This window comes from Pezoporus flaviventris, unplaced genomic scaffold (genome assembly GCF_033815535.1).
Source record: "Pezoporus flaviventris isolate CSIRO_AGI_PZ_B2104156 unplaced genomic scaffold, CSIRO_AGI_Pfla_v1 ptg000037l, whole genome shotgun sequence".
NCBI lineage: Eukaryota > Metazoa > Chordata > Aves > Psittaciformes > Psittacidae > Pezoporus > Pezoporus flaviventris.
The window spans coordinates 16,021,188-16,038,321 of NW_026892585.1; the positions used below are offsets into that span (position 1 = coordinate 16,021,188).

General features: G+C 47.4%; 1 protein-coding gene across 1 annotated transcript; it reads left to right on the forward strand.

The window, feature by feature from the left end:
• The first annotated feature begins 648 nt into the window (after positions 1 to 648).
• On the forward strand, positions 649 to 4,845 carry EVX1 (even-skipped homeobox 1). The gene is made up of 3 exons (XM_061465061.1): positions 649 to 1,697; positions 3,206 to 3,456; positions 4,182 to 4,845. The coding sequence occupies exons 1-3, from the start codon at positions 1,265 to 1,267 to the stop codon at positions 4,710 to 4,712; spliced, it is 1,215 nt and encodes a 404-aa protein (XP_061321045.1). The 5' UTR covers positions 649 to 1,264; the 3' UTR covers positions 4,713 to 4,845.
• The last annotated feature ends 12,289 nt before the right edge of the window (positions 4,846 to 17,134 follow it).

Consider the following 17,134-nt stretch of genomic DNA (forward strand, 5'->3'; position numbering starts at 1 on the left):
TGAGTCAGTATTAACTAGAGACGAAGTACTTTCCACACTCATTAGAAATATCATAATACGCTAAAGAGACCCCATGTGCCGCTGTATTTGTGGTACAAGGTCCCTTATTTTCAGAGAAGTGCTGTCCAAATAGTTGCCCTTGTCATTTCTGTTATAACAACATCCACTAGCTAGCATAAGCTCTGGCCTTGATAACTTGGATTTTTCGGAGCCTGTATTACTCTTGGCAGACCTTCTTCTTGCAGTTTTTCCTCCTGAAAGCAGATAATAATTTTTGCAAAACAATTAGGTAGATAGGAGAAGGTGGAGGAGACGTCAACCCCTCTTAAAAGCGCAAAAATCGTAGAACAAATGGAAATTGCGAGGGAAGAAACAAGAGTAATAAACAAACAGCAGATAATTAGGATAACTACAGTTATGAAAAGTGAAGTAATTGTATCTTTTCAGTTGTAAAGCACCACAAATATGTAACCGCGATTCCAAAATTTAAACTAACGTTTTAATCTCAGTCAACAGAAATCAATAGCAGTTATAAGAGCAGGAACCGATATTGAACCAGAACAAGAAATCAAAGCTATTTCTACATTCAAGTATCACCAGCAATTTTCCTTATACTCAAGTTTGCAAAGGATTCTTAAAGCCTTATATATGCAGTTATGCGGAAGCTGATTGCCAGCAATAAATAACGCATCCAAGGAAGAGGCTTGAGTATGTATCTTCTCACTTCCAGGATGCAGCTAGGGATCTTCGCCTCAGTTCTACATCAACGTTGTGGCTTAAGGCAGTCAAAAGGCTATTTAATTGTCAGGCAAGGCTTCCCCCTGCGGAACTCTCTCCGCATGTTACAATCTCTTTGCAGCTCAGCTCCATATGCATCTCTTTTTCACACTTCCCTCTCCATCTCGGGTTCCTACACCTGGTGCATCACGCATTTAGCCCATTCGCTCCGGCTCTTCCTTTCATCTTCCCCATGGCAGACGTTTCTATTTATCCACTGGCAATCAATGTGTGGCGTCACCGGTGGTACTGTAATGACGACTGCACCATTGAGGATGACAGCTTAGAAAGAAGAGGGCAATGGTGATCCCTCCCAGAGCAGCACAGCAGAGTGTAGCGCTCGCATCACAAGGTCACCCTATCTCACCGCTTGCTCCTCTGCATTGCCAGGAGAGGGTTGCTGGGTTTGTACGAGGTTGGGGCGGGAGCGGAAGGGAGGGGGGGAAAGATCTGCACTTTTTTCCCCCCTCTCTTAAGCAAAGCCACAATGGAAACCAGAAAGGAGATGGTGATGTTTCTGGAGGGGACACAACTTGGCGCTCTAGTTGGCAAGAGGGTGCCTAATTTGTCCGAAGCAGTGGGGAGCCCCGCTCCGGAGCCGCAGGAGAAGATGATCCATCGGAACTGCCTCAGCCCCAGACCTGGCCCCTTGTCGTCCCGGGAGAGAGGAGGAGGAGGAGGTGGCGGAGGAGAAGACGAAGAGGAGGTGGAGGTGCTGCCAGGGACAGGGACGGTGCCGGAGAGCCGCTCGGCAGCGGCAGCCCTGCTTTCGGCCGGACAGCAGCCTCCAGCCCCGGAGCCCCCCTCCGTCAAAGGGCACCAGAGCAGCTCGGACACAGAGTCGGATTTCTATGAGGAAATCGAGGTGAGCTGCACCCCGGACTGCGCCACGGGGAGCGCCGAGTACCAGCACAGCAAAGGTACCCAACTCCTTCCCATGCCTCCAGCCCCCCGCCCGCGCCGGGGCCGGGTGGCAGCACCGGGGGGGGGGGGGGGACGGGATGGGACGAGACGGACGGACTGCCGGAGGGATCTTCCCCTCACCACTGGAGTGAGGGGCAGCGAAATCGGGGTGTTTATGGTGGGACCTCCTTTCCTGGCTGATTCCTTAGCTCCCTGCCACAGGGAGGCTAGTTTAGGAGTCAGAGAACACGACACTGGCCAGCCCCCGAGTCCCTGGAGGGGAGCCAGGCTTCCCGCCGTGGATGCATCAGGTCTGCAGCTTGTCCCGTAGGACCCCCTTGGCCAAGATCATCAACCACTCTCCCCCTCCATCTTTTTTTTTTTTTTTTTTTTTCTTCTTCCCTATCGCCTGCATAGTGCGTTCTCCAGGAAATCCCTTCCGATCCTCCCCACCGCGGGGTTTTTTGTATGTGCTGGGGGGAGGAGGAGGGCAAGATCAAACGGGCTTTCTGGCCGAGAGCTGTTTGTGGTTTTGAAAGGTGAAATGTGCGCGGGTGAGTGCGGAAGCGTCCATAAAGACCGTAAAATCGCTCGCCGACTCATGCCTGCCCCAAGTGCGGCACAGAGGTCCCTGTTTGCACGTCGGGTTAAAAAAAAAAAAAAAAAAATGAAGAGAGCTCCAAATTACCTTGTCACTTCTATGTCTCGGTGGCGCCAGCTCGGAAATGGTCCCAATGAATTAATTGCCTTTGGTCTCAGGCACAATGAGGGAGAGTTGCATTTGAAAGCAAATGCAGCTGCCAGGCCCCTTTTCCCCCTGCCCCCAGGGCCAGGCCCCTCATTCCCACCTTCCCAGCTAGCTCGGCTGAGCCCCCCCTTACCCCGACAGCAACTCATTTCTCCCTCCTCCCTATTCCTCCATCACTTCATGAGGAAGCCGGGAAGCGTGGAGAGCACCGTCTGTCCTCTCTCCTCCCTTAGAGGCTCGTTGAAAGTATCCCATCCTGAGCTTTGGAAACTGAGCCGAGAGTCCCTGGAAACTGAGCCGAGAGTCCCTGAGGCCTCACCTTCCCCTTGAAGGGAGCAGGATCTCTGCCTGTGGGCTGCTCGGCTCCCGGGCCCTGTCTGGGCTGGAGGCAGGGGCCGTGGAGCTGTGCGGCTCGGGCAGTGGGTACACCTGCCTTTCCGAGCCGCCCAGGGTCAGGGGATGCTGCGGCGGCCGCCTCCGGCTTCACAATGCAGGAGGCGAGCGTGGAGGCATCGAGCAAACGAGGGGACGCACACAAAGGTAGCCTTCCTACCAGAGTGAATAAGCACCCGTCAGCCCTCTGCTGCATCCTCTTCTCCCTGCCCTCCCTCTTGGATATCTCCATCAGCATCCTCAGTACACCCATATAGGCATAGATAAGGGGAGTGGGGATAGATGGGGGGAAGAAAGGAGCTCGCTGAGGAGGCGGGGGGGCGAGCATCCCTCCTCTCCCGCCCTCCTCCGAGCATGTGCCGTTGCTCCTGGCTCCCCTCGCAGGGACGTGCTCCGAGGCGCTGGCCGGAAGCCCCAGCAGTGGGGGGGATCACCCGAAAGGCAGCGGAGGCAGCGGCGGCTCCCAGGGCTCACTGGCCTGCAGCGCCAGCGACCAGATGCGCCGCTACCGCACAGCCTTCACCCGCGAGCAGATCGCCAGGCTGGAGAAGGAGTTTTACCGGGAGAACTACGTGTCCAGGCCCCGGAGATGTGAACTGGCGGCTGCTCTAAATCTGCCAGAAACCACCATCAAGGTACACACAGCTCGGACATGTTTCCAATTAGCACGATATAAATCTATATGGCCAAACTTCCTTGCAAAACTCGGGAAAGCACTTTGCCAGCACAGCCCTCCCTCTTCCCTCCACCTTTCCCTCCCGCCCCTTTTCTGGCCCTGCCCGCACCTTGCAGCAAGCAGCAGTGCGGGAGAGGGGACACAGCTCCTGGAGTCATCCCAGACAGCACCGCTAATCCGGCTTCTCCCTAACAGATGATTTTTTTAATCCTCCCCTCAATACAGTCCAAATCTCTCTTAGCCCTTGGGGGAGGGAAGAAGAAGCCGGCAGCAGACCTTAATTTGATCTCGTTTTGCTTTGCCTTTTAAAAAAAAAAACCTCCATTTTCACATAAAAATAAAACTGATAACTAGAATATCAGGGAGCTCTGGCTGCAAAACGGCAGCAAGGAGGCAGAGCTGATGGGTTTGCCAGGAGCCCGGGCTGGGGGTCAGCAGTACAAGCCCTGGCAAGAAGAAAGGAAAACAAGCACCCTCGAAGGGCTGCTCCACTGGGTCTCCCTGTAGATTTATAGGGGCTTAACTGATCCTTCCGTACGTGATGACAACTCCCTCTGGGAGCGAGAGCTGGCGCCGGTCTCCGCCAGCCGGCAGCCCCGCTCCCGCCTGTGTCTCCCCTGGGCAGGGGCCGGCGGTAGGGCGGCGGCGGGTGGGTGACGGCTCTCGCCTGCCCTTTCCCCGCAGGTTTGGTTCCAGAACCGCCGGATGAAGGACAAGCGGCAGCGCCTGGCCATGACCTGGCCTCACCCGGCCGACCCGGCGTTTTATACCTACATGATGAGCCACGCAGCGGCCACCGGCAATTTACCCTACCCATTCCCATCCCACCTGCCTCTGCCCTACTACTCCCCCATGGGCATCGGCGCCACATCGGCCTCAGCCGCTACCCCTTTCAGTACCCCCCTGAGGCCGCTGGACACCTTCCGGGTCTTGTCCCACCCCTACCCGAGACCAGAACTGCTGTGCGCCTTCAGACATCCCTCTCTCTACCCTGCCCCAAGCCATGGACTCAGCAGCGCCGGGGGCAACCCCTGCTCCTGCCTGGCTTGCCACAGCGGCCAGTCTAACGGGCTGACGCAGAGACCCTCCGGATCAGACTTTACCTGTTCGGCCACAACCAGAACTGACTCTTTCCTCACTTTCACGCCCTCTGTGCTGAGCAAAGCCACCTCAGTTTCCATGGACCAGCGAGAAGAAGTACCTTTAACGAGATAAACCGTCGCCTCAGGGTTATTAAAAACTCGCTCCTTTCCTGGGCTTCTCTTCCAGTTTATGTACCTACAGCCCATGTTTATTTAATTGTGTTCTGTCCCTAGAAGTGGACACCTACGGGGGAAAAAAGATACTAAAAAAAAAATAGTTCAGTCTTAAAAGGATTTACATTCAAAGGGTAAAAACATAAATAAAATAAAGGTAAAAAAATAAGGGAAAAAATGACTGGTGATTTATCCTCGAGAAGAATTTTAGGTACGCGAAAGGAAGAAAAACAACCCGAAAGAAATATACTTCGGTAATCTCTAGAAACGAGCTGGGACTTTCTTTTCCGTGGATAGACTTCTTACCAAGGGCTGGGGCTTCTGCGAGTCACGGCATCAAACCTTATGCACAAACCTACGAGAAGGAAAATCTGAAATACTTGAAAGAAACATTATCTAGATAACGAAATGACTTGTGCGCGTGAAGAAAGCAAAGATGTAACCCACCAGAGTGTTCACAAAATAAAATCAACGAGCAAACAGCAAAAGCAAAAGGTTTCTGGATTGCAACCAACAGTATTATCCAGTTGTCTCTATAGAGAAAAACAATGCTTTACCATTAAGAAAAACTGTCATTCTGTACATTACTTTCGTGGTTTAATAGCATTCTTTACTCTCTCTTGTCTCCTTCATTTTGAGCAGAAATCCGACATTTCGTCTCATGTTTCACTGCAACTTTTATTTTTAAGAGGCAGGCTGGAATTGGCAGGGTAAAAAAACATGAGCTCTTGACTCTTTCCGAGTCAGAGATATTTGTCCTTTAAATAACAATGTCCTATTACCAGTCGCTGAAATGTGCACACACTGCCGAAATTAGCAAGTGATGTATATGTAAAGAGGGGTTTTGAATATCGAATGTATAATGCTCAGTGAGCAGAACCCGCGTGCCAAACGCTAACAAGCCGCCAAGGGAAGAGATTAGGTGACAGGGAGCACAACTCCTTCAGACAATCACCAGTCTGTAAATTGGAGCAAAGGCGATTTCCCTTCCTTTGTACTTCAGCCTTCAGTTCTCTCATTGACTTTTATTTGCTGCCTCTGTTTTCTTTTTCCTTTTTCTTTCTTCCTTATTTTTTTTTTTTTATTTTCTAAGCTATTTAATTCACGCCTTGGGTTTTGTATTTCCTTCCCCACCCCTAATCTTTGCATTTGTATGTGTCCTTCACACTGGTCTCTCTTCCTTTTTGAGGGGTATTTCTTTCACAAGCCCACCCCCCTCGCGCCTCTTTCAGGTATTTCGGAAAGAGGTAACATCATTGCTTTTGCTTGGATTTCTGTCAAACTAAAATTTAAACCACGCGGATATAGGACTGGGTAGCAGTTTCTTCCAAAGCTGGAATTGTTTAATTCATTCTATATTATAAATATAGATAATTCTAAATAGCCTAAATAATACACTGCCATATTTTGTTACCATGTCGGAATAAAATCCTATGACAAAATAACAGCACCACGAACCATAATAGCAACAGACACATTTTAACAACATATCACACATATTTTTATTGTGCGTGTTTAAAGGAAAAAGTAGAAGTGTTGCTTAAGACAAATTTCACCTTCGTGCAGTTTCTAACAGTTACAATTCAACAAGCAGGAAAATAAATGCTGGACAGAACAAAGACGTGTTGACACCTCCGCTATCTACTTTGTGTTAAATTGCTGAGGAGCCTCTGGTTTATTGTCACACCGGAGACTTTTTGTCCTTAGGCTAGGGAGTGAATAGCAGCGTTTTCCTGTAGCGGATGGAGAGCAGGGAAGAGACACGGGCGTGCCAGAATATATTTTTCCAATTAAAAAAAAAAAAATTGTTTATTCGAGCTTTTCAAAAGCTGATCCAAAGTCACCATCTTTAAATCATTTAGGGCAGATTGTTCCGCCCTTTCTAAATGAGAAGTCCTCATGGACATGGAAACCGATGGCCCTTTTTGGACACTCACAAATAGATTCTCCCCGCTCCCATCCCCCCGGAAACAGCAATTGTAAACAGCGTCCAAGGGCAGAGCCGAACAACAGCCGAGCTTTTCAAGCCTTTCACCTCCTTGGTTTGTCTTTTAGCAGACAGGAGAAGAACCAGCCGGGAGCTGAGGAGCGAGTGCCTGATCCCCCCCCGCGGCGACCCCCTGGACGAAGAGCGCTGAGGAGGCCGGGGGGCAGCTGAGCGCTGCCCCGCAAACCGGGGAGTCCTGCGCTGCCCGGGACCGGGCAGATGCACCTGCGGGGCCGCGATGACAGGGCAGGATGCGGCCAGGAGTGCTGCTGCTGCTGCCACCAAGGTTTTTCGTTTTGCAAAACACCTGCTTCACAACATGCCATCTCCTGGGGTGCAGAGCAATATATACATATATATACATATACACACACACACATACCAAATATATATACTTTTTCAAATACATATATTTTCTATATCTAGGTGTGTGTCAGAAAAAGAGTGCTTAACCCGCTGTTTACCGCTTTCGCCCTGAAAGGGAACACCCCCACGTAAGAACGGGCAGCGGGGAGACAGAGCCCGGGAGCTCGGCTCGCCCGCAGCCGGTCCGCTCCCCGCCGCCCGCTCTCGGAGGATGCTGCGGCAAAGGGTGACTGTGAATTTCTCCGTGGCTCGGTCACAGGGCAGAAATTGCCTGCGACAGGTAAATAGGCTGCGGGTCGCGGTAATGCCAAGAGTATTTTCAGTTAATAGGGGAGGGAAAATGAGGTGTCTGGAGCGATATTGGAAAGTACAAGATCGATGATCCGTCCTCGTGTCCAATCAGCAGCCTTTAATTGACTGTATTTTCTAGGTAATTGAGCCCCTGTGCTCCTAAATTGAACTGGAAGATATAACAATACATCTCACTGGGAGGAATTACTCATTACTTCATAATGAAATTTTCCTTTTGCTGCGTGGGGCCGGCGCTGTTAACGCCTTCGCCGCCGGCGGGGGGGCCGGTCCGGGCACGCGTGGGGCATCGCCGGCTGCGGGGGGCAGACCCCGGGGACCCAGCCGGCAGCAGGCTCTGCTTCTGGCCCCGAGCCACTGTCACCAGTCAGGCAGGTTTCCCTCGCCTTGGCAGGGGATGAGACCCTTGGAGGAATTAGGGGGAGCCCTGGGGGGAGCCGGCGGTGGACACCGGCCCCCTTGGCACCAGTGGGTGCGGAGTTGTCTTCGGGGTACCCCAAGTGCAGCATCGGCTCCGCTTCCCAGCCAGCCAAATTCATCTCCGAAAGGCCTTCCCACCCCCCCCCCCCTTGTTAGCCTTTGATTGATTGCCTTATTAAAGCGTGTTCTTGTAAGTGTGACCGAGCTGATTGCACCGCATATGTTTGGGATAATGCTCATTTTAAACAACTGAATAATAATACTACTAATAAAAAAAAGGACCAAAAGAGGAAGAAGATGAGCTCTAGAGAACGGGTTAAGCCTAAACGATCCCGGGGAGCAGCGCTGTAACTCGCGCATTAAATCGCTCCGTTACTATCAAATCACTCAGCCCATCTTTGTTGTATTTTATGTGTCACCCCCTGTACCATTAAGTAAGATAGCGCTGAGACCGCCGCTTACTTCCTCGTCTTAGACTATGTTTTTATTAAAGTTGGATGATCAGACTGGGTTGGATCTGCTTTCCCAGCACTGTTCTTTGCTCCAGCCCTCAGATCATTAGGAAATCGGCTCTCCATATTTCACATTTTCTGTTGGGTTGTTAGATCGTTTTGCCGGCACCTGCAGAAAGGCATGAGGCTCCTTTAGCTTTTTAGCTTGTCTATCTGAAGGATCCTTTTGTTTTCTGTTATGCTCCTGCTCGCCTGGCTACTTTATTTTACTACCGAGTTGAGCCCCTGAAAACACCCTCCGCCATATGTCACCCCAAGGCCCGCTTACAATAGCGTCACCCTAGGGTAAAGCCGACGTCAGGATGAGCTGGCGTCTCGTTAACACAAATGGTTTCATTTAGGTGCATCAAGTTCCTGGATGAGTGCGAAGTGGAGGGGGAGGAGGGGAAACCACGGCCTTTTGCTGCATCTTGCACCCCAGAGCACTCGTTTGTTGCTTGCTCCCTCCAGAGCTTCCCGCTGCTCCTTTTGTAAGACGGGGAGATCCTGTGCTCCCTCGGCAGTCGCTGAAGGGCTGACCCTCGTACGGGTAGGGGAAGCTGCTACCGGGCAGGAGATGGGGTCAGGGTCGATTTGGGCAGGTCCCCGCCAGAGCTGGTCCCTGTCTTCGGAAAGTTTTTATTCTTTTTTCTCTCTCTCTAAGTAGGTGGAAGAAGAGATAGCTAGCTCAGGATTTTCAGCCAAGAAAACAAATCAATCACAACCTCTGGCCTCGAAATCACAATTCACCTTTTGCTTCTTTTTGCTTTTTATTTTATTCATTTATTTTTTTTTTAATCCGTTAAATAGAGTGTACCTACGACCAAGACCGTAGCGCGGGTTTGCACTAATATTTATAAACCATATTTTAAAAAACCTCCATCCGTGTGTTGCATGAACGTATACATACAAAGCAAACATGGAAAGCGATTTTCCCTGCTGCCCTCTCTGCAAAGAAGTGCCTGGGACTTCAGAGACAGAAATTGCCACTTAAGAACATCACATGAAAGTATTAAGTAATTATTTAAAACAAGGCTGTTTAGAAAAATATTTGTATTTATTGCAGCTGCTCGATTGGCCTCGTTAAAGCTGGGGAGCATTTAAATTGTGTTACAGTCTCATTTAAATCCAGTTTCGTTCCAGCAGGCTGCAAAGCCTGAATAGAACCAATCACTCCATAATGATGATGAATGAGAAATTAATTCAGATACAAGCAAGACAATTTAGGCCTTCATCTGTTTAAATAGCCTTCCAAGATTATTCGCAATTGCAGGTCACAGATTTAATCAATTGTTCAATCTTGTGAAAGTCATATCCTTGCATCTTCATCGAGATTATTTATAACGCGGCGGAGCCCAGTGAAAGGTATACGCTCTGAACAGGAACAATTACTTAAAGGGAAGCGTTTGTAAAATGAAAAACAAATGCCTTCGTGGGCAGTAAACGATCAAACACTTCACTCTTCCCGCACATCCTCCTCTGCCTGAGGAAGAGAGCGGAGCTACAGGTGAGGTGTAAAGGGGCACCATGGCCAAACTCCACCTCGGACTCTTCTCCATCGTGAGCCACCCAGCCCCATCTCCGCGGGGCCAAGCTCCCGCTCCTGGGCGCGATGCCTGCAGAAAGGAAACGTTAAGGAAGCAGCTTCAACCACGTAAACAGCGGTGCCACTCAGCCTGGGGATACCCAGCCCGGCTGCCAGGAGGACTGTCATTTCTGCTTCTGCCTGCCTGATCCAGATCTGTACAGATAAATACATCACCGGCCCTGCTATTGCCCGAGCCCTGCGTCTCCCATAGCCCAGCCTTACACACGCCCCCCCGCCCCGGGCCGGGGAATCAGGGGCGCGGGGCCCGCCTGGCCGGGGATGAAGCGGCAGAGCATCCCTGCTCCGCTCCTGGGAGAGCCGGCTCTTCCCTTGGGCTTTGGTGAGCCGCACCTGGAAAAGCTCCGAGGTCCCAAGTAACTCAGGGTGAATGAAACGTCTCCGAAAGTTCAAGCAGGCCGTTTGGCGACCGGGAGAATTGTTGCGTTTCTCGAAAAAGAAATGGATAGCAGAGAAGAGACCAAGTTTATTCGTCAGTGTTCCAGTGTGTAACTGCCTCCTCCCTCTCACTTCTCCACAGACCTGTTTAGCTGAAGTCCTCACCCCGTGAAGCGCTGCCTGGGAGGGCCGGTTCAGACTTCTGCCCAAACTCGAGAGCTGCCCCTAGGCTGTGAGAAACACCTGTTGCCCCCAAAAGACTCATCCCATTGCACAGGGAAAGCAACCCTAAGGGAGCTGGGGTATTTTAAGGGTAGGGCCCTGCTCTGCATCCCTTATACACGGAGGTTTGAGGGTGGTAGCTGCGGGAACCTGTGGGCAGCGTGGGTCCATTGGCCCCGTCTAGTTTCTGGAGAGAAGGAGTCACCGAAGACTCCCTGGGAGCCCCCAGAATTAGGCCACAGAGAGAGGTGGTCACGCTACTCACAGGGAGTTGGGTTTCCTGGGTAGGAGCTTGCGAGGGTCGGGGTCCTTTCGGTGAGACGGGATCCCCGGCTCAAGGCGGTTTTCCCGCACCTAAAAGGCAAGCGTGGGGCGCACCCACCCGCGGGTACTGATAGTGGTGCTGGGGACACGGAAGGCTTCTGGCAGCGGGCCGGGGGAGCCGTGCGGGTGCGTGTTTCTGCTCCCCCATCCGCCACTGGTGTCTAAATCAAAAGCCTTTCTCCAGGCCCCCGGAGCTCGGAGGAACCAGTCTCAGCGGCGGACTTTGATGTATCGCTGTCCAATTAGTGCCTTTAATTGGCGTCCTCTGGGACCGGCAACCCGGGAGCGGGACGGTGAGTGCTTTTCCCGCTGCCCTGCCCGCTCGAAAGGTGACAAATAACTAACCCGGCCGGGTGGCACGAACCCTGCATCCGTCGAGCAGGGAGGGATAAAAAGCACTTCGAAAACCTGAGACCGGCTGCTTGGAAACCGTCCTGCGGGGCTCCGAGCCCACAGACACCCGCGTGCCCCGGCCTCTGCAATCCTCTCGCAGCGGAAGGGGCATCCTCAGCGTGGAAGCGGCACTGCTTTAAAAGTACCGCTTTTTCCTTCCAATTTGCGTAATGAAGGTCGCTCGTTAAGCGTAATTTTAGAGGTTAAATGAGGCTGACTGCAGATTTAGAGGCTCTTGATAAAACGTCTTCTTTAAATGGCATGTACTGTATATATAGATGCCATTATAGCGATCTAAATTTACCTTGGGGGAGGAGGAAACAAAACAAATATGCAAACACAGGGAGGAAAAAGCGCCGCCAATTTATTCTATACCAAAAAACGGTCGGTCGAAAAAGAAATTGATCGCTTCATCCATCAGATGTATAAAATACATTTCTGAGATCAGAAGTTGCTCGGAAAGAGAGAGAGAAAGGCGGGGAGGAAAGTTCATACTTGATAAGGACCCACAAAAGGGGCGTGCTAGAAATCTCAGGAAGCTTACCTTGACGCAATTCTGGTTTTCTATTTTGTTTGTTTTTTTTTTTTTTTAAGAAAATAAAAAAAATCACCTGAAGCCAGAGGAAGATGAGATTTTTTGATTAATAAGGAAATAAATTTTGCAGAGCAGGGAGCGATGCTGACTTTTCAAACCCGCTGTTCACAGAGGCATCTCTGGGGAAGGCAGGCAGTTAGAGGCTGTCTCGGGAGCCATCAATCGCTGGTACCCAGCTACACCTCTAAACTCAGTCACTCTGCTTCTTACAGGAAAACATCTCTGATCGATGTTGTAAGCTGAACTATTTTATTTGCTTTTCTGCATTTACCTTTTAAAATATTGTCATTTTGCCATGTTCATCCTGAGCATGTTACATTAGGGGCATCTTTTTATCCAGTCCCCAGAAGCCAAGTCCTGTGTTATGCATTGACATACATAAGCATGTGTCATGCATTGCCACCAAAAGTCCCAGCCTGACAATGCCACTTCCTCTTTCTACAGAGTGCTCTCAATTTCTTGCCCAGGAGAAAAAAAAACTAGCAGTCTGTTCAGCCAGTTCTCCCAATAGCTTGATTTCACCTTGCTAAATTTTCATTAAAAAACCTTTTACACTTTCGACCTTTCCTGCCAGGGACCAAATTCTGAAGGTCCTAACTCATTCCAAAATGCATTTTTGCCTACTTAGGAGAAGTTTTCTTACTGCTATTGCAGTGCAGGATCAAAGATGAGCTACAGAGCAAATAAAGCAACTACTATTACTGGACCTACACAGTTAATATGTGGCCTTGTACTCCCATAGACTGCAAATCACTCCTGGGAATGATCCTACAATTATTTTAACGTTTACTCAAGCCTGTGTACTTCAGAGAGGGAAGCTTTCTCTAATGTGGAGATATTGAGTCATAGGTTCCAAAACCTCTTTCCACGAATGACCTGACCTGAAGTAAAATACAATCCAAACCTAAAAGGTTTGATTTACAAAACCTTCAACTAGAAAGAATCGCAGACTTGCCTCCTCTGACATCTACAGAAAAGAGGGGGAAAGGGAGAAAGAAGAAGGGGAACCCCTTAGCTTTGTTGATTTTCTGCTCCCCCTGCAGTCAGCTGAAATGCAGATTGGGTTCTATTCCAAAGGCAGGAAAGCACTCAGCCAGGTGATTAGGGGTGTGAGGGCGGTGGTTTGGCTCCAAACGGTGTTCCTAACCTATTCTTTGTTCAGCCAGTGGCAATGTGGATTTGGACAAGTGGACAAGCCTGAGCGTCTCCAGCACTCTCAGTCTCATTAACACTGGCTCAAGAGGTACAAAAACATAGAGAGTACATGACCCAATACCCCTCTCCTTTCCTTTGCCAGTCACAGGTTCCCACCTGAGAACCTGTGTGTTATTCATGTCAGAAAGGCAGGTTTTTACAACAGAGACTTACTGCAGCATGAAGCAACTGAATTGTGCATTACTGTTAAGGAATCAAATATTCCTGCGTCTGTTTAGCCTATTTAACAGATCTTCAGATCATGACACCAGGTCCTCCAAGAAAAAAAGGCAGTGGCATCACTAATTGTGGTTCCCTACTTCTAATGTCACTAGGGCAGTCAACATCCACATCTTTGACACAGATACCATTTTTTGCATAATAACATATTCCAGTTGGGCACTTGTATCTCAAGGGCTGTGCGCAAGCATTTGTAAGATAATAGGACAAGACAGACAGAAAAAAGGACAATGTGACCTCCATTTTCTAATGCTGCCTCACAGAGGAAAAGCCATATTCACCACTGGGAGTTTGGTGTGGGATATCCAGGTCCAGACATAGAAATCAGAGGTGCTGATACTAACTGTGCTGGCTGTCACTGTTGATCTCCAGAGGATATTCCCCAAGTCAACATTCCTCTGCCAGACCCAAATTGCACTTGTCACTGCACAGGAGCAATCATCTGAGATTTGGAGCAAGCAGTGATTAACTATATCACACAATTTTAGCATATTCAGAATCTTACGTGATTCCTACATCCAGTACAAATTCTGTACTTTGTTTTCAGTGCCAGCCTTACTCTTTAGCCAAGATATGCCAAGGTGTGATTTTAAACTTCTCAAAACCCTGGCAGTCCACTCTGGTGACATTTCCATACTGTGACGCATGGCTTCATGGTGATATGACACCACCATATCATTGGGATATAACTCCACCAAGGGCAGAATCATCTACCCTGATGGCCCTAATCACTTTTTTAATGCAGGAACATAATTTCCACAGCAGCCTTTCCTTGAAAAGGCAGTTCTAAATCTGAGCATCTGTGTGCATGTCTTTTCAGCTTGTCATAACCACCCTTTCAGCAAGGATGTTACTCGATGTTTACTGTAATCTGCCACAACAGAAATTAAAGAATAGCTGTTATCCCATATTATTGATACTCTTTCAGTAAGTCTCCAAGAAGTTATTTCCCAGACTTCTTGTCAAAAATTTTGTTTTATAAATTGATAGTTTAACTCTCTAAACTCTCTAGAGAACCTAGAGCTTGATCTGTACATCACAGACCATTAGATTTCTCCCAGTTAATTTTTATTGAGCCAAATATGATACATATGACATACAATGTGATACATATGATTAAAAAAAAAAAAATCAGGTGCCTGGTGTGACTTGAGATACCAGCTTATGGAGAATCTTGGTAATATGCACCAACTATGGTTCACTGGCAAAAGCAAACAAATAAACCAGAAAAAACCTTGAACCTTTTATTTCCAATAAAATATTTTCAACAATTTAGCCTTCTGTTTTTCTCAGCTAAATTACTCAGCTTGTATTATCCAGTATTTTCCATGAAAGAACTTTACATACTGCAGTAAAGTACCTCTCTGTCTTCACTCTGACAACATAAGCAAATGAAATTTGTGTGACCTGTCATGGTGAGGCACTTTCTTCAGTTATTGAGCTCTGAGTGAGGCTTTTCTTACACCATCTCCAAACTTACAGTCTCTTCTCTCAAAGCATGAAAGCCATATATAGCTTCTTGCTCCAGCAGGGTATTTAACACTTGTTTCAGCAGCAGTCTTTTATTTCTATTTAATATTTCCTGTATAGGCAACCAAGAACTGCACAAGCCCAAATGCAGTTCTGCAGCAATACAATACATTTCTTTGCCATAACATTGCTTTTCTCCACCTCTGTTTTCTAGGACATGTTCGTCAGTTGATAAGGACAGCTTGTATCCATTGTTCCTAGCTATCTTATTTTTTATTTTACAATATTTAGAATCTGTTTGTTGGGTGAAATTCCTCTGTGACATTTGTCCACATTAGCTACAGAACTGTTCTGTTACCTAGAATAACAGAGGTACTTGAGAAAAAACAAAAGGTGATGTAGCCCCTGATAGCTCTCTGTGTGTTGTTTTCTTTTCATAGAGGTGGTAACAACTAGGTAGATAAGCAAGTGCCACATATGTAGTGTGGCACATGCATCCTGGATACAAATTTGACCAGTATTGGATAAGTACATATTTCTGACCACCTGATTACAATAGCCATTAGTGCTGAACATACCAGTCTGTGTAGAATCCCGTTAGCCATAATCCCATTTCATGGTGATGTCTGTACAAGCAACTCTACTTTGTACCCTTTAAATAAGCCAATTCTTAACTTGCTTGAAGTAGTCTCTGACACCTATTGATTAAGGATACTGTATAATGTGTTAAAATGAGAACGTCATAGATTAACTTCCTTAAAAAGCCTAGGCTGAGATATTTATAAACTAAACCCATAATCTCATTAAAATAAATCAAATGTGCAATGCCAAGACCCATTTTTCATAAAACTGTGTTGATTGACACACATTCCTCTCCCGAATTCTTTATTAAATGAATCCCACGTCAGTTTTGCTGTTATTTTCTTTAATATTGATGCCAAGTTAATAAGCCCAGTTACCGGGTGACCTCCTTTCCTTCTCAGCAGAAGCACATTATTTCTTTTGAAACTTCATGAGTATTCCAAGATTTGTTGCAAAAAGATTTCTCCTCAGCCACGTCTTTTAAGACTTTGCAAATTCACTGATATTAATATTTCTTTATCCCACTAAGCATTGTTTAATATCCTATTTGGTTAATAATCCTATTAAAAGTACTGAATCTTCCCATTTGTTAAGATTACATCACCCTGATTTCCAAAAGAAGGTTAAAATGCTGATTTTTCACTTCCAACTGGTATTAGATCCACACTGTTGAGAGGATTTCTTTTGTTTTTGGTATATTTTAGAACTTTTTCTTACTGCTTTTTACCCCTTTTGCTGCTTATTACCCAGGGGTTGTCTTCAGCTTCTCTTTTCAACTTTCTTCAGTTTATAACGTTTAATTTATACTAACTGCTATATAGTATAGTTCCCTCTGCATGTTGTGATGTTCCCTCTGCATGGTGATCTTGCTTCAGATATTTGCCGTAATTTCATTCTTTCCCAGGACTGATCTGAAGTTAAGAAACTACCCTCCATGTAGATATTGCTCATGCAATGTAATTTCCGGTCTCTAGCCACCCACCAGTTTCCAGTATAAAAATTAATTTATCATAACAAGGTCCAAAAAATATTTTTTTTCATGCTGGACAACATGCCTTTCAAGTTGGGGAATTATCCATGAATTTTAGAAACTCTCAGAGATGGTTTACTGCTAGATGCATGAGATAAAGTAGCACAGATGCTGAACTGAGTTTGTCCAGATGCTACTATTTTTATTCTTAGATATTGCAGACAAATGTTGAAGAAGTAATTCATCCCATTCTTGGGTTTGAGTTGGTGGTTTTTGACACACCCCTGTCAGCATCCCTGGTCTTTGTTAGTCAGTACATCAATCCATATGTTTTTGAGACTTTTTAGTTGTGAGTTATAATAACTATGTTGGTCTTCCCTCCTTCTGCTTGCTGCTTTTACTTTATCTGCTTATGCAGGTTATAGTCTGAGTGTGATGCTCTGTTCACATGACTCATCCCACCATCTGCTAATGATGCTGACTGCATCTTTTTGCTAGTAAGACTTTCCTGTTCCCTGGCTGTGTTATCCACACACCCAACCACTGTTGTAGAAGAATCCAAAACATTCATTTTCTTCACATTCTTTGTTACATAGGTCCAAAGTTTGTTGTTTATTATACCATATTTGCAGCTGGAATCATGTTTGTATCATCAGCTGTCTTCCCTGGAGTCATTATACTAATAAGCTCCTTCTGTTTTAGCTAATTTCCAGCCACTCCCCTCACCCTTGAACAAGACACACTATTCATACAGCTTCTTTCTTATTAGTACATGTCCCATTTTTTCACTGAAGCAAAAGTTCAGCTTCAGACTAGAAGCAAAGTCCTGGGAAG